Here is a 22,200-nt window from a genome sequence, read left to right as displayed (position 1 = left end):
GGAGGCTGAGCGGTGACCTTACAGAGGTTTATAAAATCCTGAGGGACGTGGATACGGTGACTAGCCAAGATCTTTTGCCAAGGGTAGAGGAGTCCAAAACTAGAGGGCATAGGTTTAAAGTGGGAGGGTAAAGATTTAAAAGGGACCTAAAGGGCAACATTTTCACACAGAGATTGTGCGTGTCTTTAATGAGCTGCCAGAGGAAGTGATGGTGGATGATACAATTACAACATTTAAAAGACTTCTGAATGGGTATATAAATAGGAAGGGTTTAGAGGGATTATGGGCCAAATGCTGGCATATAGGACTAGATTAATTTAGGAAATTCTTGTCAGCATATTCGAGTTGGACCAAAGGGTCTGTTTCCATGCTGCACAGCTCTATGACTCTACAATTGCATTGCCAGGTGTAGTCTATAGACCACAGCTAGTGGGAAAGATGCAGAGGAACAAATCTGTTAAGACAGGAGACTGGGATGTGTAAGGGAAGCAATGGGCATGTTTTCCTGGATTGCATTCAGGACAGTTTACTCCATTAGAATGTGGTGAGTGCAACAAGAAAGGATGCACTAGCTCTTGAAATGAAGTAAGCCAAGTGGATCAAGTTTCAGCGGGGTATGTTGAAGAGAGAATGACCATAGTACTGTAAAGTTTAGGACAATAATGGAGAATGACAATGGTTTATCCAGAGTAAGGAAAACCAGTTGACAGAGAGCCGACATCGATGAGGAAAGATTGGACTTGGGCAGAATTGACAGCAGGAAGATGAACAATGGGCTACCTTCGAAGAGGAGATGGTTCAGACAGAGTCAAATAGGAAAGATAAAACAATAAAATCCAGTGCTCCATGGGTGACAAAGGAAGTAGAAGTTTAGATAAAGAAGAAAAAGTGGAGTTATGGCAGGTAGACAATACAATTGAGAACCGAGAGGAAATCACAAGGCTCAGAGAGGAGGGAAATGCGAATCAGAATAGGCTAAGGCTGTTTTCCCTGGAGCATTGGAGGCTGAGGGGTGACCTTATAGAAGTTTATAAAATCATGAGGGCACGGATAGGATAAATAGACAAAATCTTTTCCCTGGGCTGGGGAGTCCAGAACTAGAGGACATAGTGAGAGGGGAAAGATATAAAAGAGACCTAAGGGGCAACATTTTCACACAGAGGGTGGTGCGTGTATGGAATGAGCTGCCAGAGGAAGTGGTGGAGGCTGGTACAATTGCAACGTTTAAAAGGCATCTGGATGGGTATATGAATAGGAAGGGTTTGGAGGGATATGGACCGGGTGCTGACAAGTGGGACTAGATTGGGCTGGGATATCTGGTTGGCATGGACGGGTTGGACCGAAGGGTCTGTTTCTGTGCTGTGCATCTCTCTGACTCTATGTGTGGTACAATAATTTCCAGGTATTTGTGAATAAAGTTAAAGGTTATGGTATAAAAGCGGAAGTGGGAACACAGATACAAAATTAGCCGAGTTAAAGCAAACAGAGATAGTCAAAGGATATATTTTGTGCTGGAATAAATTTTGAATGGACTTCCTCAAGGGTCAGTATTTGGACTATTGCTTTCCTGATGTATAATAATATTGTAGATCTTAGAGTGCAAGAAACAGTTTTAAAGTTTGCAGGTGACATGAAACTTGGAAGAACAGTAAACTGTGAGCAGGACAGTGTGGAACTTCAAAGGACATTGACAAATTGGTGGAGTGGGCAGATAGGTCACAGATGAGGTTCAATTCAGACAAGTGTGAGATGATGCATTTTAGTCAGAAGAACATTGAAAGACAACATAAAATAGGGGTATAATCCTAAAACGGGTGCAGAAACATACATTAGCACAATGAAGATAACAGGACATGTAGCGACAGCATTAAATAACGCATACCGTATCCTCGACTTTATTAATTGAGGCATAGATCACAATGGCAAGGAGGTGCTGTTGAACTTGTATAATGCACTTCTTAGCAAGCACTCAGCAGTATTGTGCCCAGTTCTGGGCACCACACTTCAGGCAACATGTGACAGCATTAGAGACAATGCAGAAGCAGACTACAGGAATGGCTCCAGGGATGAGAATCTTCAGTTTCGAGGTTAGGTAAGAGATGTTGGGACTGTTCTCCTTGGAGAAATGAAGGTCAAGAGATCTGATAAAGGTTTCCCAAACCATGACCGAGCTGGGCAGAGTAGATACCAAGAACCTGTTCCTACTTGTCAAAGGAAAAGAATGAGAGGGCAGATATTTAAAATAATTTGCAATAGAAACAAATGAAATGTTCAAAAAAAAATCTTTATTCCCATAGCAAATGATCAGGATGTGGAGTGTACTTCCTGGAAGTGCGGTAGAGGCAGGTTCAATTGAGACATTCAAGTGGACATTGGATGGTTTTTTTTGGATAACAATAATGTGCAAGGGTACGGGGTAAAAGAAGGAGATTGGCATCAGGTAACGAAGCTTATTTGAAGAGCTGGAACAGACTCAATGGACTGAATGGCCTCTTTCTGCACTGTACTACTTTGTGATTCTGTGAAAACCATATGAAGATATATAGTTGGAACGGGTGACACGTCAGTGCAACAAATATTTCAATTTCTGTGTGAGTGACTGTTGTTTCAGCGATAGCATCGAGAATAAAGCTGCAGGATTGGCCATTCTTAGTAGTTCACGATGTTCTAACTATGTCTGAATAATAGCTGCTCTTTCCATTGTGCCTATATTAACATAGAACTCTGCTATGATTGAATGAGGCAGCATAGAAAGTTGTGAAGGTATCTGTCCATTTTAACCTTAATTTCCATTAAACTGCGGAGAAAGATTCTCTGGGGGATGCTGGCCTTAGCCACATCAAAACATTTGCAGTGGTTTTGCACAACTCAGATCCATTTAACAAGGTTCATAACTAAGTCCTTCCTGTGTTGCTCTGGCAGATATTGCTGTGCTATGGGATGCTGAACGTGCTACTCTGTCATGTCCTTACTCAGCACTTTGTTGTGGGTCTTCATCATCCAGAGATTCAGCTTTTCTCCAGTTGTCTGCAGCAATGTAATCAAGGAGTAAGCAGCATGCACAGTCTGCATGGTATTGGAACAATTAATGCTCAGTCGTAGCGATGTGTACCATCAATAAGACGCCCTGCAGAAATTCACCAAGGCTCCTCAGACAGCACCTTCCAAACCCATAGTCACTACCATCTAGAAGGACAAGGCAGCAGATACATGGGAACACCACCACCAAGCCATTCACCATCCTGACTTGGAAATATATCGCTGTTCTTTCACTATCACATGGTCAAAATCCTGGAACGCCCTCCCTAATGGTACAGTATTCTGGGTCTACTTAAAGCACAAGGACTGCAGTGAATTAAGGCAGCTCATCACCACCATCTCCAAGACTACTACAGATTGACTAGAGAAGGGTTACTGGACTGGAAAGGTTGACTTCTCTCCACAGATGCTGCCAGACCCGCTGAATTTCTTTAGCAATTTCTGTTTTAGTTTCAGATTTCCAGCATCCGTTGTTCTTTGTGGTTTTTTTTTGATTGTCAATAAACGGTGGCCCAGCCAACAACACCCACAGCCCACGAACGAATAAATAAAATTCATGAGGGCACCTACGGACATGCTGCAGTAGGATCCACCTCCATGTCAGTTGGAGATTGATGCTGGCCTCGGCCTTCCAGATGCAGGTTTCCTTCATCCATGCCCCTCGTGATTTTGTAAACCTCTATAAGGTCACCCCTCAGCCTCCAATGCTCCAGGGAAAACAGCCCCAGCCTATTCAGCCTCTCCCTATAACTCAAACCCTCCAACCCTGGCAACAACCTTGTAAGTCTTTTCTTAATCCTTTCAAGTTTCACAATATCCTTCCGACAGAAAGGAGACCAGAATTGCGCACCATATTCCAAAAGTGGCCCAACCAATGTCCTGTACAGCCGCAACATGACCTCCAACTCCTGTACTCAATGCTCTGACCTATAAAGGAAAGCATACCAAACATGTTCTTCACTATCATATCTACCTGTAACTCTACTTTCAAGAAACTATAAACTTATATTCAAACGTCTCTTTGTTCAGCAACACTCCCCAGGACTTTCCCATTAAGTGCATAAGTCCTGCCCTGATTTGCTTTTCCAAAATGCAGCATCTCACATTTATCTAAATTAAACTTCATCTGTCACTCCTCAGCCCATTGGCCCATCTGATCAAGATCCTGTTGTACTCTGTGGTAACCTTCTTCACTGTCCATGGCACCTCCAGTTATGGTGTCATCCGCAAACTTATGATGCTTCTGATGTTTACATCCAAATCATTTACATATAGGCGAAAAACATTGGACCCAGCATCGATTCTTGTTGCACACCACTGATTAAGGTCTTTTCCCCGGAGTGGGGAATGGCATGGATTTAGTGTGAGAGGGGGAAAATTTAAAAGGGACCTAAGGGGCAATCTTTTCAAACAGAGGGTGGTACGTGTATGGAATGAGCTGCCAGAGGAAGTGGTGGAGGCTGGTACAATGACAACATTTAAAAGGCATTGGGATGGGTATGTGAATAGGAATGGTTTAGTGGGAAATGGGCCAAGTGCTGGCAAATGGGACTAGATTAATTTAGGACAGCTAGTCGGCATGGACAAGTTGGATCGAAGGGTCTGTTTCTGAGCTGAACAAATCTATGACTATATGACTTGGCTACAGAATCGGATTTCTTTGTGTTGACCTTGAGAATCTAATTTCTGCTGATCTTGCCATAGTTTTCCCATTGACTTGCCATTGCCCACATTGTTCAGGAGCTGGGAAGATCCTGTCCTATGTGGCGCAGTTATACGCACAATTTTACCCGGTACTGATCCATAATATCTCTGAGGTGGTCTAACAGTCTTTAGGTTTTGGATAAAATTTCCAAAGCCTCTTAACAGGCAATTGGAACCATCTAAGTTGCTCTTTAAGTTCCTGGTAGTAAGAGAGTCATATAATTGGACCCTTCGATCCAAATCATCCATGCTGACCAGATATCCTAAACTGATCTAGTCCCATTTGCTAGCATTTGGCCTATATCCCACCAAACCCTCCCTATTCATATACCCATCCAGATGCCTTTTAAATGTTGTAATTTTTCCAGCTTCCACCATCTCACCTGGCAGTTCATTCCATACACGCACCACCCTCTGTGTGAAAAAGTTAACCCTCAGGTTCCTTTTAAATCTTTTCTCTCTCACCTTAAACCTATGCTCTCCAGTTTTGGACTCCCTTACACTGGGGAAAAGACCTTGGCTATTCACCAGAGCGATCCCCCTCAAGGTTTTTTCAACCTCTCTAATGTCCCTCCTCAGCCTCCGACGCTCCAGGGAAAATAGCTCCAGCCTATTCAGCCTCTCTGTACAGCTCAAACCCTCCAACACTGGCAACATCGTTGTAAATCTTTTCTAAACCCTGAATCATGTGGCACGGCAGCAGAGCTGAAGATTCTTGAAGGCAACTTCAGAAATAAAGGTGGTTGGGGAAAACATGCTTGCCTTAGTGCTATATCTGGAATCTTGAGGTACAAGTGATTACAATTGTTATAAGTCAAAATTGCATCTTTAATAATTAATGAATAAAGGAAGGAATCTCTTGGAGAGTTGTAAACTTGTTATCTTGATATGTTACTTTGGACGTGCTAAAAATGTCATAAACTCACAAATCGCGTTAATTAAACAGCAGGAGTGCCAATATTTCAGCACATAGAACTGCGTGGAGTCAACTGTTGTGTGAAACACGAAACCTGTCCACTAAGCCACCGAATGGCTGAATCAGACCTTAAAATGTACACGCAATCCTCACCATCTGAAAGTCTGCGGTTTGGTCACAGATATAAACTCACTTGATGCAACAAAAAGATAGTTGAGACTGTTTTATTTTTTTGCATGCCATTGTGTGTGTTGAAAGGGTTATATTTTCTGTTTTGGAGACTTTTTGAACACAAATTAAGTGGGCCCAAGAGGTGATAACAATCAAAATACCAGAGGAACCTACTGGTAGTCAACTTGTTGACAGCCGGCAGAGGGAAGGGCATTTACAATCACTCAGATCAAGGGATAGATATGAAAGGAAGAGAGAAAGAGGAGTAAAGAGTAAAGAAAGCTGACTGCTCTCTATTTGAAGTGGTAATTGTAGAACAGATGTTATTAATTTAAGCAAGAAAGTAAATGAGGCCTTTTGATGGCAGGGGCATGATGCGGGTAAGTGATGGGCATCAAGATGGTAGGTGTTGATTTGGTGCATTGACCATCCATAAAGGGATCAAAGACAGGGATTATGGAGTTCAGACATCCGATACGCTGAGAAAGCAACATGTGGAATTAGGAAGCCAGGAGTATGGGGGAAGCACACTTTTTTTTTAATAAAAAGAGAAAACAACATGCAGGTTCCACAAACACAGACATTGCAATGTGTTTATAACAAGATTAGAATAGTCTGAGGCGAAGGATGGTTCAGGAGTTAAATTACAGACTGACTGCGGAGGTGGTAGTTGCAAATAATGAATTAAGAGAATGAATTGGACTTGTGTAGCAGCCCAAGTTTTCTTACAATGAACTTGGGAGAATTTGCTTCATTGCCTTACATCCCAGGGTGTTTGTTGAGGGATCAGGAATGGTTGAAACACTAAGGAGACATTGCTTATCTACAAAATATCTTTTACCTCCACAGGACAGCTAACTACTAACAGGGCCTTGGCTGAACGCAGTATCCATCAACAGCTCCCCTCAGCGCCAGATTGGAGAGTCAGTCTAGAGTTTGTGCTTGGGTCTCTGGAATGGGGCTGGAAACCAGGACAGTCTCAGCTGGAGTTACAAATCATAGAATCCCTACAGTGTGGAAAGAGGCCATTCAGCTCATCAAGTCTGCACCAACCCTCCGAAAAGCATCCCACCCAGATCCCTACCCTATCGCTTTACCATGACCAAACCACCTAGCCTGCACACCCCTGGCCACTACGGACAATTTACTATGGCAAATTCATATAACCCACACATCGTTGAGTCTGGGAGGAAACCCATGCAGGTAGAGAGAGAACGTGCAAACTCCACACAGAGAGTCACCCAAGGGTGGAATTGAACCTGGCTCCTGGGCGCTATGAGGCAGTAGTGCTAACCACAGATCATCCTTCGCTTTTTCTCTTTAACAGGATCGACATTCAACAGCATTTCAACATCGTGATCATTTGTTTGTACCAATTAGTCCCGACCCATTAATTTAGTCACAGATATTTGGGGCAATTCAGCCAAATAGAACCACGGCTAACATGTGTCATTTGAGACGACAATACAGTGGCTGGGGATTGGCAATAAACTACAGATTCTCACTGCTGCATCCTTCCATCCAGATGAGATGGTAGATAACTAATGGTAACTAATCCGTTGCTAAATGGGAAAGGTTAATGCCTGCTGCTAATGAAGTGGTTAACAGATGTCAGTTGCAGGTTGTTGCTTTGGTGTTTGTCCTTGTTGCCAAACTGCTGTAGCCATTGATCACATACTAACCCACTGATAATGTTGCATTTTCCTGTGGCATTGACTAATATCTCCTAGGTGAGCATTCATTTCACACTTGCAAGCATCTTCAAAGCAGGAGATAGGCAAACATTCTGGAGGCTCCCATCACAGTGGAAAAGAATGAACCTAATTCCTATTTTCAGAAAAAACGAATGAGACGGAAAGCAGGAAAACTACCAACCAACTGGCCTACTATCAGTTAATGAGGAAATTCTAGAATCTATTCTCAAAATGTCTACAGGAGGGCACTTAGAAAATCTTAATTATGTAAGACAGAATTAACAATGACTTGTGGCAAGGAAGTAATGTTTGTCGAATGTATTACAGTTTTCTGAAGGAGTTAAAAATAACAGGGATAAGTGAGGGGGCACGGTGGCACAGTGGTTAGCACTGCTGCCTCACAGCGCCAGGGACCTGGGTTCAATTCCCGCCTCAGGCGACTGACTGTGTGGAGTTTGCACGTTCTCCCCGTGTCTGCGTGGGTTTCCTCCGGGTGCTCCGGTTTCCTCCCACAGTCCAAAGATGTGCGGGTCAGGTGAATTGGCCATGCTAAATTGCCCGTAGTGTTAGGTAAGGGGTATATGTAGGGGTATGGGTGGGTTGCGCTTCGGCGGGTCGGTGTGGACTTGTTGGGCCGAAGGGCCTGTTTCCACACTGTAGGGAATCTTAAAAAAAAAGCAGTATACTTTTTAAATGGAGAAAGATTTCAAACATGGTGGTACAGAGGGATCTGGGTGCTCTAGTATGTGAGTCACAAAACTTTAGTATGCATGTACAGCAAGTGATTAGGAAGGCAAATTGAATATTGGTCTTGATTGAAAGGCAAAGGAAATATAAAATTTACAAAGCTTTGCTGCAGTTGTACAGGATGTTAGTGAGGCCACTTTGGGAGGACTATGCACAGTTTTGGTCTCCTTACTTGGAAAAGCATTTGAAACTGTTCAGAGAATGTTCACTTGACTGATTCAGAGGATGAGGGAGTTCTATTTTGAGGACAGATTGGGTGGGTACCCACTGGAGTTTAGAAGAATGACAGGTCATCTTACTGAAACATACAAGTCTCTGAGGAGAAATGACAGGTTAGATGCTGATGGTTCCTCTTACGGGAGAAACTGGAACCAGGCAGTTTCAAAATAAGAGCATCCCATTCAAGAGGGGATTGAGAAGTTTTTTTTAATCTTTCAGAAGGTCACCTTGTCTGTTAAATTCTGTTCCCTGGAGCACTGGGATAGCAGTGTCATTGAGTATTTTTGAGGCTGAGCTAGATAGACGGCCAAAAATCTAAAGATATACGGGGTTGAAAAGATTGTTGGAGCCATGATCAGATCAATCATGATCTCGACAAGTGCACAGCAGGTTCAGCTAGATGAGTGGGCCACTCCTGGCCCTAAATCGTATGTACAAAGAGCTTTGAGACCCTACTGGTCACGTGGCTCTGGATACATCATTCGAGAGGCAAGTCTGCCTGAGCCAGTCTGATTGCTCTGTTTGACGACTGTTGAAATAGTTGGGGGAATTATGCCCATTGAGAGGTGTGCTTCTGTGATTACTAGACTGATTCCTGGGATGGCAGGACAGATATATGATGGGAAACTTGATTGGTTGGTTCTATACTCACTGAAGTTTAGAAGAACGTGGCAGAATCTCACATAAACCTATAAAATTCTAACAAGATGAGACAGGGTAAATGCAGGAAGGATGTTGCCAATGACTGGGCAGTCTAGAAATACAGGTCATAGACTAAGGATGTGGGGTAGACCATTTAGGACCAAGATGAGGAGAAATGCCCTCATTCAGAAAGCGATGAGCCTGTGGAACTTTCTGCAATAGAAAGAGGTTGAGGCCAAAGGGTTGAATGTTTTCACTAAGGTGTTAGGTAAAGTCCTTAGGGCTAAAACGTTGGAAGTTTATGTGGGAAAGAGGTTGGATGGTCAGCCATGGTTGCATTGAGTGGCAGGCAGGGCAGTCTTGAAGGGTCTACTCCTGATGATACTTTCAATGTGAGGGGTGCAAAATGCACCATCGGGCCTGGCAGAGGAGGTCAAAATCTTGGTTTGGTGGCGGTTCTTTCAACAAGGAGGAGAAAGCTAGCATCTTAGCTCCAACCACTGCCCCCAATACACACAACCACATAGAGTTAAGCTGGGGGGGGGGGGGGGGCTGCCCAGATGTAAGCCAAAGGTGGTAGTCTCCTGATGCAGGTTGCCCGGATCCAAGAGTTGGCTAACACTTTCCAATGGGGAAACTGAGATCCCCATCACCACGAAGTATTTACAGCATACAGTGTGTACAGAGAGAGGAGCAGCATCTAGCCACAGAGCAGCCACCTACCTGGTGGAGAGAGGGAGGTGTGGGGGAGTGGGAGGGAGGGAGGTGCTGCCGCATTGACCTCTCACCCTTGCGTCACCCGGCAACAGTAACCTTGGAAGCGACGCTGAGGAGAGGCGGGTTGCCCCTGGCAACCGGGAGCCGGCACGCGGACGGGGAGCCACACAGGGGCACATACGGGGACCCGCGGAGGGGGGCACACAGGGGTACATACGGGGACCCGCGGAGGGGGGCACATACGGGGACTCGCGGGGGGAGTCACACAGGGGCACATACGGGGACCCGCGGAGGGGGGCACATACGGGGACTCGCGGGGGACACACAGGGGCACATACGGGGACCGGCGGAGGGGGGCACATACGGGGACCGGCGGAGGGGGGCACATACGGGGACCCGCGGAGGGGGGCACATACGGGGACCCGCGGGGGAGCCACCCAGTTGCCCAGGGCCCCGGGCGCCATGCAGGCCGAGTACCTGCACCAATACCTGCCACTGGTGGCCAGTACCGGCCTGGTGCTGAGCCCCGAGCAGAGGGCCACGCTGCAGGTCTCCCTGGAGATCGTCAAGAAGAACTACAAGTTCAGCCGGGTCTACTTCTGGGGCAAGATCCTGGGCCTGACCGCCGACTACTTCATCGTGATCGGAGTGGAGACGGACGAGCTGAGGGGCAGGAAGAGCCTGTACAGGTATAACGGGCCGGGGTGGGGGAGGGGAATGATGGGGGTGGGGGTGGGGAGAATGGGAGGTGGGGAGGGGGAATGATGGGGGGAGGGGGAGGGGGATTGGTGGGGGAGAATGGGTGAGTGGGGGGGAATGGTGGGGGAGGGGTAGGGGGAATGATGGGGGAGGGGGAATGGTGGGGGAGGGGGAATGATGGGGGAGGGGTGAATGGGGGGGTGGGGTGGGGAGGGGAGAATGGGTGAGTGGGGGGGAATGGTGGGGGAGGGGGAATGATGGGGGAGGGGTAGGGGGAATGATGGGGGAGGGGTAGGGGGAATGGTGGGGGAGGGGTGAATAGAGGAGTGGGGAGGGGTGAGTGGGGGAGGGGGAATGATGGGGGAGGGGTAGGGGGAATGATGGGGGAGGGGTAGGGGGAATGGTGGGGGAGGGGTGAATAGAGGAGTGGGGAGGGGTGAGTGGGGGAGGGGGAATGATGGGGGAGGGGAGAATGTTGGGGGTGGGGAAGGGGAGAATGGGGGAATGTTGGGGATGGGGAGGGGAGAATGTTGGGGATGGGGGAGGGGAGAATGGGGATGATGAGAGAGAGATCATGATGGGGGAATGGAAGGGTAGGGGATATGGAGATGTGGGATGGGGATATGGAGATGAGGGTGGGGGTGAGGGGATATGTGGGTAGGGAGAGAGGGGGTGAGGATATGGAGATGGGGCGGAGGGATGAGGATGTGGGGGGATATGGGGAGTTTGGGTAGATGGGGGAATATAAGGGCGGGGAGGTGGGATATGGGGGTAGGGGTAATAGGGGATATGGGGATGTGACATTGGAGAATGGAGTATGAGATAGGGTGCCTGGAGTGTGAAGGGGGATTTGGGGTATGGATGTAGTGAGGTACGTGGATGTACAGATGCATTATATGTGGTCTGGGTGTTTGGACCATGGGGGTGTGAGGTATGAGGTACAGGTGTGTATGGATGTGAGGGGGATTGGGGTATAGGTCTGGGTGTGTTCAGCAATGGAGGCTGTATGGGAGTGAGGGTTATGTGGCTATAGGGTATGGGGATGTGGAGTATGGGTATAAAGGGATAGGTGGGTGGAAGGATATGGGTGTTTTGCGTATAAGGGTGTGTGTATGCATGGGGCAACTGGATTGTGTATGTAGATGTAGGGCTGCCTGAGATGTTGGGGGGTGGTTTGGGCTGTAGGTCGGAAGTGGGTTGGAGAGTAGGGTACGGGGGGGCTGTGGTGGGGTTTGGTTGTTGGGTTGGAGCAAAGAAAACACCTGCAGGGAGGGACTCAATGCATATTCTCCCTACTAACTCTTGAATCCTGAATACTTCAAACACTAAATGCAACTAAGAGTGAATATCCTGAAGACTGTGTTACCTGCCCAGTGCCAGGATTAGGGACATCTCCTTAGGGGTGGAGAAGAACTTGGTGAGTGATCCAGCAGTTGTCATCCACATTGGTGCCAATGACCTTGTTAAGACTGGAAAAGAGGTTTTGCTAAAAGACTTTGATAGTTTAGGAGCTAAATTGAAAAGCAGAACTCCCAACTGGATGACTGGAACTGGATTACTACCTGAGCCAGAGGCATAGGGTAAATAAAGTCAAGGCATGTGTCAAATGGCTTTCAGTTCATGGGGCACTGGCACCAGCACTGGGTAGAAGGCAACTGTTTTAGCTGGATGAGCTTCACTTCAACCATGCAGTGACCAGTGTCCTGGTGAGTCGAATAACTTTATCTATAGAGATTAATGGGTGGAGGTTTGGAAGAGGAGAAATGTAGGCTTACAAAGCAAGAGAAGATAACAGCATTAATAGGCAGCTATTTGGATAATGGTACATAGTAAATAGGGTCAAAAAGGGAAATATTGGTAAAAAAGCAAATTGATCAGTCTTTGCTTGAATGCATACACTATTCAGAACAAACTGGATGAATTAATCACACATTACATGTTAACAAGTATAATCTTATAGCCATTACGCACACATGAATACAAGTAGATTAAAGTTGGAAACCAAATATTCAGGTGTATGTGACGTTTTGAAAGGACAGGTGTGACTATGCTGCTCCTTTCACAAGGTTATATTGTTCTTGGTTTTTTTCAGAGGGGTCTTAATGCAGAGGTGCCGAAATTTAATAAATATTGCCAAAGTTAACAATCAGATAAGGCTTTCAGGAAGTTTTAAAACACACTTGTGCAGTGAAACAGGAGGGACCTGTTCTCCCAGCTCAGCTTTTCTCTGGTTTGGTTTGGTTTTGGCAGTTTGGCTGTTCAGAGCGAGTAATCTCTTTTTGAGGCTGCTGTTCAAAGACACAGCTCCATGGAAGAAGGTGTTCCATGCTGAATCTCTCTGCCATCTCCCTCTCTCTCTCTCTACTGTAAGACCCTGTGTTTGATTTTTCTTTTTTTGCCATGTGGTGTTTATGGGGATTGTTGCAGGAATTTGGAACAGCATCATTAGGTTGGGATAGTCTGTTGAGTTTTCTGATAGCTAAAGTTATTCTGTATTCTGTTCTCTTTTGTTTGTGTTTCATTTGGTACTCTGTAAGTAAATTCTGTTTTGTTTAAAGCCAAGAGATTTTGACCAGCTGCTTCACTCATGGAATATCCATTTTACATCTGCTCAAAACAATGAGAAAAGTTAAGGTGTTGAGGGGGCCTGGCCTGGTCCTGATGAAGGGCTTATGCTCGAAACGTCGAATTCTCTATTCCTGAGATGCTGCCTGGCCTGCTGTGCTTTGACCAGCAACACATTTGCAGCTGTGATCTCCAGCATCTGCAGACCTCATTTTTTACTCTATAACACAGGCAGGAAGGAAAAGATGGTGGGATAGCATTGTTGATACAGATTGGAATAAGTACGATAGCAAGAAATGGACTTGAAACAGAAGATGTTCAACTCATGGTTGGAGGTAAGAAATAAAAAGGGAAAGAAGACACGGGGAGGAGTAATCTATAGGCCTCCGAACAGGAGCAACTCAGTTAGACTGAGATTAAATCAGGAGATAATGAGAGCATGTAACAAAGGCAGTAGATCTATTATAGATGACTTTAATCTGCATTTTGGTGGGATTTGATTGCAATGTGTATGGTGCAAATATTACTTGCCTCTTTTCTTGGATGTTGTCCAGATCTTGCTGCATATGGCCATGGACTGCTTCAGTATCTGAGTTGCAAATAATGCTGAACATTTCCCAATCATTGGGGTGCATCCCCATTTAGATCTTATAATGAAGCAGCAGGGGATGGTTGGGCCGAGGATGTTACTTTGATATCCCACTGCTTTAGGCAAAACATTGCCAAAATGATGGATGCTGTCCAAGATGACAAAGTCCTGTGAGAAATGTCATTTTTGATTGTGGTGCCAAATATAATCAGTATGTTTATTTGGTTATATTTCCTATATTAGAGCTATTTGGAACTATTTTATATGGAGATTATTTTAGTAGCACTAGTCAGCCCAAAATGCTGGAAAAATTGCTTAGCCTGTCTGGCCCCATGATATCATCCACAGAATATAGACGATATGGCTCACTGATTCTGGCAGTTTGCCATGACCTACAATAATTCTGGGTTGAATGCACATCTCTCAAACAATAATGAGGAAGAAATTTCTAATCAGCAGTGTTGTGTATCCTGAGGCAGATTTTTGGAATGGGAAATGGAGGAGAGGTAAGAAGTGAGTTGTTTTGCAGAGATATACCGTAGTGCTGCAGCAGAGAGTCATAGAGATGTACAGCATGGAAATAGACCCTTCGGTCCAACTCGTCCATGCCGACCAGATATCCTAAATGAATCGAATCCCACTTGCCAGCACTTGGCCCATATCCCTCCATACCCTTCCTCTTCGTATTCCCATCCAGATGCCTTTTAAATGTTGCAGTTGTACCATCCTCCACCACTTCCTATGGCAGCTCATTCCATACATGCCCCACCCTCTGCGTGAAAAAGTTGCTCCTTAGGTCCCTTTTATATCATTCCCCTCTCACCCTAAACGTATGCCACCTAGTTCTGGACTCTCCCACCCCAGGGAAAAGACTTTGTCTATTTATCCTATCCATGCCCCTCGTTATTTTATAAACCTCTAAGAGGTCACCCCTCAGCCTTCGGTGCTCTAGAGAAAATAGCCATAGCCTATTCAGCCTCTTCCCATAATTCAAGTCCTTCAACCCTGGCAACATCCTTGTAAATCTTTTCTGAACTCTTTCAAGTTTCACAACATCCTTCCGATAGGAAGGAGACCAGAATTGCACGCAGTATTCCAAAAATGGCCTAACCAATGTCCTGTACAGCCACAACATGACCTCTCATACTCAATGCCCTAACCAATAAAGGAAAGCATACCAAACGTCTTCTTCACTATCCTATCTACCTGTATCTCTACTTTCAAGGAGCTATGAACCTGCACTCCAAGGTCTCTTTGTTCAGTAACACTCCCTAGGACCTTACCATTACATGTATAAGTCCTGCTAAGATTTACTTTCCCAAAATGGAGCACCTCACATTTATCTAAATTAAACTCCTTCTGCCCATTGGCCCATCTGATCAAGAACCCTTTGTATTCTGAGGTAATCTTCTTCGCTGTCTGCTACACTTCCAACTTTGGTGTCATCTGCAAACTTACTAACTTTACCTCCTACCCAAATTTTTTATATAAATGACGAAAAGCAGTAGATCCAGCACCGATCCTTGTGACACTCCACTGGTCACAGGCCTCTAGTCTGAAAAACAGCCCTCCACCATCACTTTCTGTCTTCTACCTTCGAGTCAGTTCTGTATCCAAATGGCTAGTTCTCTCTGTATTCCATGAGATTCAACCTTCTCACCAGTCTCCATGGGGAACCTTGTTGAATGCCTTACTGAAGTCCATAGACATCAAGTCCACCGCTCTGCCCTCATCAGTTTTCTTTGTTACTTTTTCAAAGAATGCAATCAAGTTTGTGAGACATGATTTCCCACAGACAAAGCCATATTGACTATCCCTAATTAGTCCTTGCCTTTCCAAATACTTGTAAACCCTGTCTCTCAGGATTCCCTCCAACAACTTGCTCACCGCCGACGTCAGGCTCACCGGTCTATAGTTCCCTGACTTATCCTTACCACCTTTCTTAAATAATGATACCATGTTAGGCAAGCTCCAGTCTTCTGGCACCTCCTCTGTGACTATCAGTGATACAAATTTCTCAACGGGAGCCCAGCAATCACGTCCCTAGCTTCCCACAGAGTTCTGTTAAGGACAGCCATAACAATGCAACAAGTGATGACAATAACAATGAATATGATGATGGCATGCAAAAGGTACAAGCCCCAAGATCCGCCTTGTTACCATCCTAGCCACTCCGGGGGATTATAATCATGAAACTGTTTCCTTTCCTGCTTGTTCTTATCAGCATCCAGGCGGATGTGATTCGCTAGGTTAGCTAGATTGTCCGAGGTGTCCGGATTGTATGTGCAGGGCTATGTGCTGCTAGCAAATAGTTAAGGGCCAAAGGTTCTGCAATGCAACAGGACAGGTGGCAAAAACCTCAGCTGACACCTCGGAGATGGCAAAGCCATCGGCAGTCTCATTAACCAGACTGTCCAAGGTTGAGGCCATATTGATCATTTCCTTAGCAGCCTCAGCAGTCCCCAAGGCGGGGAAGGTGATCATAAAGAAGTCTCAGTGATGAACCGTTTGGATCGAAGTAGGTGTAGGTTGGGATGAAGGCGGAGGGAGCTGTAATGGCGAACAAAAAGATCCGCATAGGCAAGGTAGCAAGGGTAGGCCTTGAGACCACAGACAAAATAAGTACCATTATAAGTCCTCAGGTAGTCATTTTACCTGTAATTACATTGACAACCTCAAGGCTCAGAATACTTCCAGAAAGAAACTATCGGCCACTGGAGGGAATGGGAACATTCGCTGGTTCCAGCATTCCACCCTGACGTGCGATTACAAAACAAGCCCAGGACCTCTCTCACACCACGGACTGTCTCGGGCTGTGGCATCTGTTATATAGCTGTCTTCCTGTCTGCAGGCATTTCTTTCGTGCCTTGGGAAATTAAATGTCCCAAGTAAAGAACTTTAGTTTTCCCAATTTGAGCATTCTTTGGACTGGCTTTTAACCCTCTATCCTGCAAGTGCTTCAGGACTAAGCATAGTGCCTCCTGATCTCTTGGTTTGGATTCAGAAGCCAGAATGATGTCATCGATATATTGGAGTATCGTAGTGCCGTGGGGCAGGTTGATCTCCCTAAGTACCTCACTCATTACATGGTGAAAGATGGCTGGCTTATTTTGGAATCCCTGGGGAAGTCTGGTCCAAGTATACTGTTTATCCCTGATGGTAAATGCAAACTTATCTTGGGAGTCACAATGGAGGGGAATAGACTAGAATCCATTCGCAGAATCCAGTACAGTAAAGATTTTGTGGGTCAGGGAGAGTCCATTTAAGATTGTGGATGGACTGGCGACTATAGGGTGTAATTTAGGAGTGATCCTGTTTAGGGCGGTGTAATCAATTGTGAGACGGTATCTTCCGTCAGGTTTACTGACCGGCCATGTGGGGGAATTAATAGTGCTGGTAGTCTCTCGGAGAAGTCTCCTCTCCACCAATCCTTTCACAGTTTCCACAACTGCCCTTCTGGCTTCAGGTTTTATGGGGTATTGGCGGTGTGGCATGTGTTCCAGACCCTCCACGACTATGGGGTCGATTTTAATCAAACAGTATCTAACTACGTCTCCGCCCATACCCCTAGGCCAGAGGTGCATAACGCACCAAAGCCATTATCCTCTAGCTGCCAATCATGTCCCATAGAGGAGGAGACTTGGACAGTGCTCAAGTGGCTTGCATAAGTCTCCAATATTTCCTTTCTCCCATCGGGATGGGGCCAGGTTAATTCACCCTTTCCACAGTTTATAAGGGCTATGTACTCATTCATTAAATCATTTCCCATAATAGTTCCTTCATTATTTTTACGCACATAAAATTGCATTGGAATATACAGGTTATTGATTTCTACTAGACGGGTCTCACTCAAGTATGCAGGGGATCATTGTCCATTAATCCCTTTCACATAAATAATTTTGTTAGTTATGGGCAAGAGTAGGTCAGTAATAGATATGGAGGCTCCTGTGTCCACTAGCATCTCACACTGTCTGCCCCCTACCATTGCAGACACATAAGTCCTTCTCTCCTTATCACCTCTACCCATGGGGGCTGCCGCACCTCAGTCCAATGTATTCTTGGTGTTTGTTGGTTCCCAAACAAGTGTCTTCAGAGTGGCCCCTATTGCCACAGTAGTGACAGACAGAAGTGGGCTTCCCGTTCTGTTTCCTTCCCCTACAATCCCAGACAATGTCGCCTATCTTGCCACAGTTGTGACACGTGGGTCTGGATTTTGTCTTTCTGACGGCGGCTAGGTTTTCCTGCTTTACGCGCCCAGAAGGTTTTCCTCCTGTGTCGTTCTTAATGCCTGTTATCCATTCTACCAGGGTGTCATAGTCTTGGAGAACAATCACCCCCATTTAAAGACTGCCTCGTGTGTGGGAGAGAGCCTGTCCTTGAAAACCTCAATAAGTGCCCGGTCAGAGCAACCTGTCTGGGGAATCCCTGAGAATACTTGGTAGACCCGAAAGAGTCATTCCCCATATTCAGAAATGCCCTCCCCCTTCTGTTGTTTGATGTTATTTGTGCCCCATTGATGGGCAGTTTCCCCGGAACACGCTGGATTTCGGCCTTAAGTCTGCCGAAGGGCTTGTGCTGGTCCTCTATATCTGCTTTAATAGGAGTACCCTGGTCCGTCTGCCTCTCCTATCATCTTGACTTTGTTGCTGTGGGGCATCAGCTATGTCAGACCCGTCAAATACTAGACGCCAATTGTCCCGAGGGTAAGCAGCCCGCACCAGTTGGTGGATATCCCTTAAATGTATTGGTGGCCCACCCAGATGGTATCTAATTCAACCACAACTTTGCATTGTTACTGCGGGCTGGTAAGTGACCCAGGGAAGCTAGGATCTGCTGCAATTCACCTGGTGTAAACGGCTTAAATTTTGCAAACGTGTTGGTTCCTTCCCCACTGCGAGTTACTGGGGCTAAGTTAATTTCCTCGGAAGGGTGTTCCGATGGTTCAGGTGAGGTGATCAGGCTCTTCTGGGTATGATAAGGTGGCAATGAACCCCACTGCCTATCCTCCAGGAACTGATTTTTTTATTCCAGTTCCCTTAGTTGGGATTGAAGTATTTGTTTTTCCTTGGTTCATTTCCTCGTGGATTCCAAAGTCTGACCTATGAGGCCAGCCAATTGATGGGCCAAAAGGACACCTATTTTCTTGGTCTTATCTTCCTTTTCGTCCATGAGCCAATTTTGCTGTTGATCTAGGGTCTGGGATGGTTCTCATCTAATCTTTGTCATCTGTCTAACGAGAGAATGTCTATCATATACTGGTTAATGAGAGACCCCGGGATTCCCCATTAATCTCTCTGTCCTGCCATAACACTGATAGGTTTATACTCACAGATCCTCTGTTGGCCGATCGCGTTTGCCCACCAGCCACGAGGGCTGCGTGTTTTCCTACCGGCTGCATCACACCCTGAATTGTTCCTATCAGAGTCCGGCGATGCCTGTTTTAGGGAGTGATCATTTCCCTGTATCCCGCTTGTTTAATCTAGGCCTTTATCTCAGACAGAAACAATCATACTGATTATGACTCAACCTGAAGACCACACAACAAACACTCTCATTCACTCTTACCAGATCAACAGCTTCTGTAATTTGACCTGCTTTTGTCTGATATCCTGCCCCAAATCCTGGGAGGTGGCCACCTTACCCAAGACAGTGAACAGGACTCTGCTCACACCGCCAATTTGTTGTAGTAAAATTAATAAAACTCAAATTTAGAAGCAAGTCAATCAAATTTATTAAATCAAAAGCTTTTGGGAGAGGCAGCGTGATTTCACCCTAACCGCAAGACTTGACCACACCGTCTCTCTCAGAACAGCAGGTATAGCCGTTTTTATCATCTGGATGATGTTTACAAAAAAAGCCCAAGAAAGACAGTTTCTTGTGTTCTGTGCATGCACAGGCAGCGATAGCTGTTTCCGAGAATGGTGTACCACACCATTATGTTCTGCGCATGCAGAGATCGCTTTTTCTGGGAACGGTGTACCATGCCATTCTGTTCTGCGCATGCAGAGATCGCTGCATGCAGGAGCGGTGTACTACACCGTTGTGTTCTGCGCAGGCAGAGATCGCTGTTTCCAAGAACAGTGTACCACGCCGTTGTGTTCTGCGCATGCAGAGATCGCTGCATGCAGGAACGGTGTACCACGTTGTCTTCTGCGCATGCAGAGATCGCTGTTTCTGGGAACAGTGTACCACGCCATTGTGTTCTGCGCACGCAGAGATCGCTGTATGCAGGAACGGTGTACTACAGCGTTGTGTTCTGCGCATGCAGAGATTGCTGTTTCCGGGAACGGTGTACCACGCCTTTGTGTTCTGCGCATGCAGAGATCACTGTTTCTGGGAATGGTGAAACACACCGTTGTGTTCTGCGCATGCAGAGATCGCTGTATGCAGGAACGGTGTACTACACCATTGTGTTCTGCGCATGCAGAGATCACTGTATGCAGGAATGGTGAACCACGCCATTGTGTTCTGTGCATGCAGAGATCGCTGTATCCGGGAACGGTGTACCACACCATTATGTTCTGAGCATGCAGAGATTACTGTTTCCGGGAACAGTGTACCACGCCATTGTGTTCTGTGCATGCACAAGCAGAGATCGCTGTATGCAGGAACGGTGTTCTGCGCATGCAGAGATTGCTGTTTCTGGGAACGGTGTATCACGTCATTGTGTTCTGCGCATGCAGAGATTGCTGTATGCAGGAATGGTGTTCTGCGCATGCAGAGATCGCTGTTTCTGGGAATGGTGTACCATGTCATTGTGTTCTACGCACGCAGAGATCGCTGTATGCAGGAACGGTGTTCTGCGCATGCAGAGATCGCTGTTTCTGGGAATGCTGCACCACATCACTGTGATCTGCGCGTGCAGAGATTGCTGTTTCCGGAAACGATGTACCACGCTATTATGTTCTGTGCATGCACAAGCAGAGATCGCTGTATGCAGGAATGATGTACCATGCCGTCGTGTTCTGTGCATGCAGAGATTGCTGTTTCTGGGAATGGTGTGCAACACCGTTGTGTTCTGTGCACACAAAGATTGCTCTATCCAGGAATGGCGTACCACACTACTGTGTTCGGCGCATGCAGAGATCACCATTTCTGGGAATGGTGTACCACACCGTTGTGTTCTGCGCATGCAGAGATTGCTGTTTCCAAGAATGGAGTGCCACACATGCAGAGATTGCTGTATGCAGGAATGGTGTACAACGCCGTTGTGTTCTGTGAATGCACAAGCAGAGATCGCTGTGTGCAGGAACGGTGTACCGTGCCATTGTGTTCTGTGCATGCAGAGGTTGCTGTTTCTGGGAACAGTGTACCACGCCATTGTGTTCTGCGCATGCAGAGATTACTGTTTCCAGGAACAGTGTACCACGCCATTGTGTTCTGTGCATGCACAGGCAGAGATCGCTGTTTGCAGGAACGGTGTTCTGCGCATGCAGAGATTGCTGTTTCTGGGAACGGTGTACCACGTCATTGTGTTCTGTGCATGCAGAGATCGCTGTATGCAGGAACGGTGTACTACACCGTTGTGTTCTGTGCATGCAGAGATCGCTGTTTCCGGGAATGGTGTACCACATCACTGTGATCTGCGCATGCAGAGATTGCTGTTTCCGGAAACGGTGTACCACGCCATTGTGTTCTGTGCATGCACAAGCAGAGATTGCTGTATGCAGGAACGGTGTTCTGCGCATGCAGAGATCGCTGTTTCTGGGAACGCTGCACCACACCACTGTGATCTGCGCATGCAGAGATTGCTGTTTCCGGAAACGGTGTACCACACCATTATGTTCTGTGCATGCACAAGCAGAGATCGCTGTATGCAGGAATAGTGTACCATGCCGTTGTGTTCTGCGCACGCTGAGATTGCTGTTTCCGGGAATGATGTACAACACCGTTGTGTTCTGCACATGCAGAGATCGCCGTATGCAGGAACGGTGTTATGCGCATGCAGAGATTGCTGTTTCTGGGAACGGTGTGCAACGCCGTTGTGTTCTGCGCACGCAGAGATCGCTTTTTCTGGGAACGGTGTACCATGCCATTCTGTTCTGCGTATGCAGAGATCGCTGTACGCAGGAACGGTGTACTACACCGTTGTGTTCTGTGCATGCAGAGATCGCTGTTTCCGGAAACGGTGTCCCACGCCATTATGTTCTATGCACGCACAAGCAGAGATCGCTGTATGCAGGAATGGTATACCATGCTGTTGTGTTCTGTGCATGCAGAGATTGCTGTTTCCGGGAACGGTGTACCACACTATTATGTTCTGCGCTTGCAGAGATTACTGTTTCCGGGAACAGTGTACCACAACATTGTGGTCTGTGCATGCACAAGCAGAGATCGCTGTATGCAGGAACGGTGTTCTGCGCATGCAGAGATCGCTGTATCCGGGAACAGTGTACCTCACCATTGTGTTCTGTGCATGCAGAGATCGCTGTATCCTGGAACGGTGTACCACACCATTATGTTCTGCCCACGCAGAGATCACTTTTTCTGGGAACGGT

At 46.4% G+C, this 22,200-nt stretch overlaps 1 protein-coding gene across 1 annotated transcript in view; it reads left to right on the top strand.

The window, feature by feature from the left end:
• The first annotated feature begins 10,267 nt into the window (after window positions 1-10,267).
• rsph9 (radial spoke head component 9) overlaps window positions 10,268-22,200 on the top strand; it is a 60,348-nt gene continuing 48,415 nt past the window's right edge. The window contains exon 1 of the mRNA XM_060855805.1: window positions 10,268-10,538. Coding sequence (XP_060711788.1) covers window positions 10,312-10,538 — 227 coding nt within the window. The 5' untranslated portion in view covers window positions 10,268-10,311. The remainder of the gene's footprint in view (window positions 10,539-22,200) is intronic.

Source organism: Hemiscyllium ocellatum, chromosome 3 (assembly GCF_020745735.1).
Source record: "Hemiscyllium ocellatum isolate sHemOce1 chromosome 3, sHemOce1.pat.X.cur, whole genome shotgun sequence".
Lineage (NCBI taxonomy): Eukaryota > Metazoa > Chordata > Chondrichthyes > Orectolobiformes > Hemiscylliidae > Hemiscyllium > Hemiscyllium ocellatum.
This window is presented reverse-complemented; position numbering and strand designations above follow the sequence as displayed.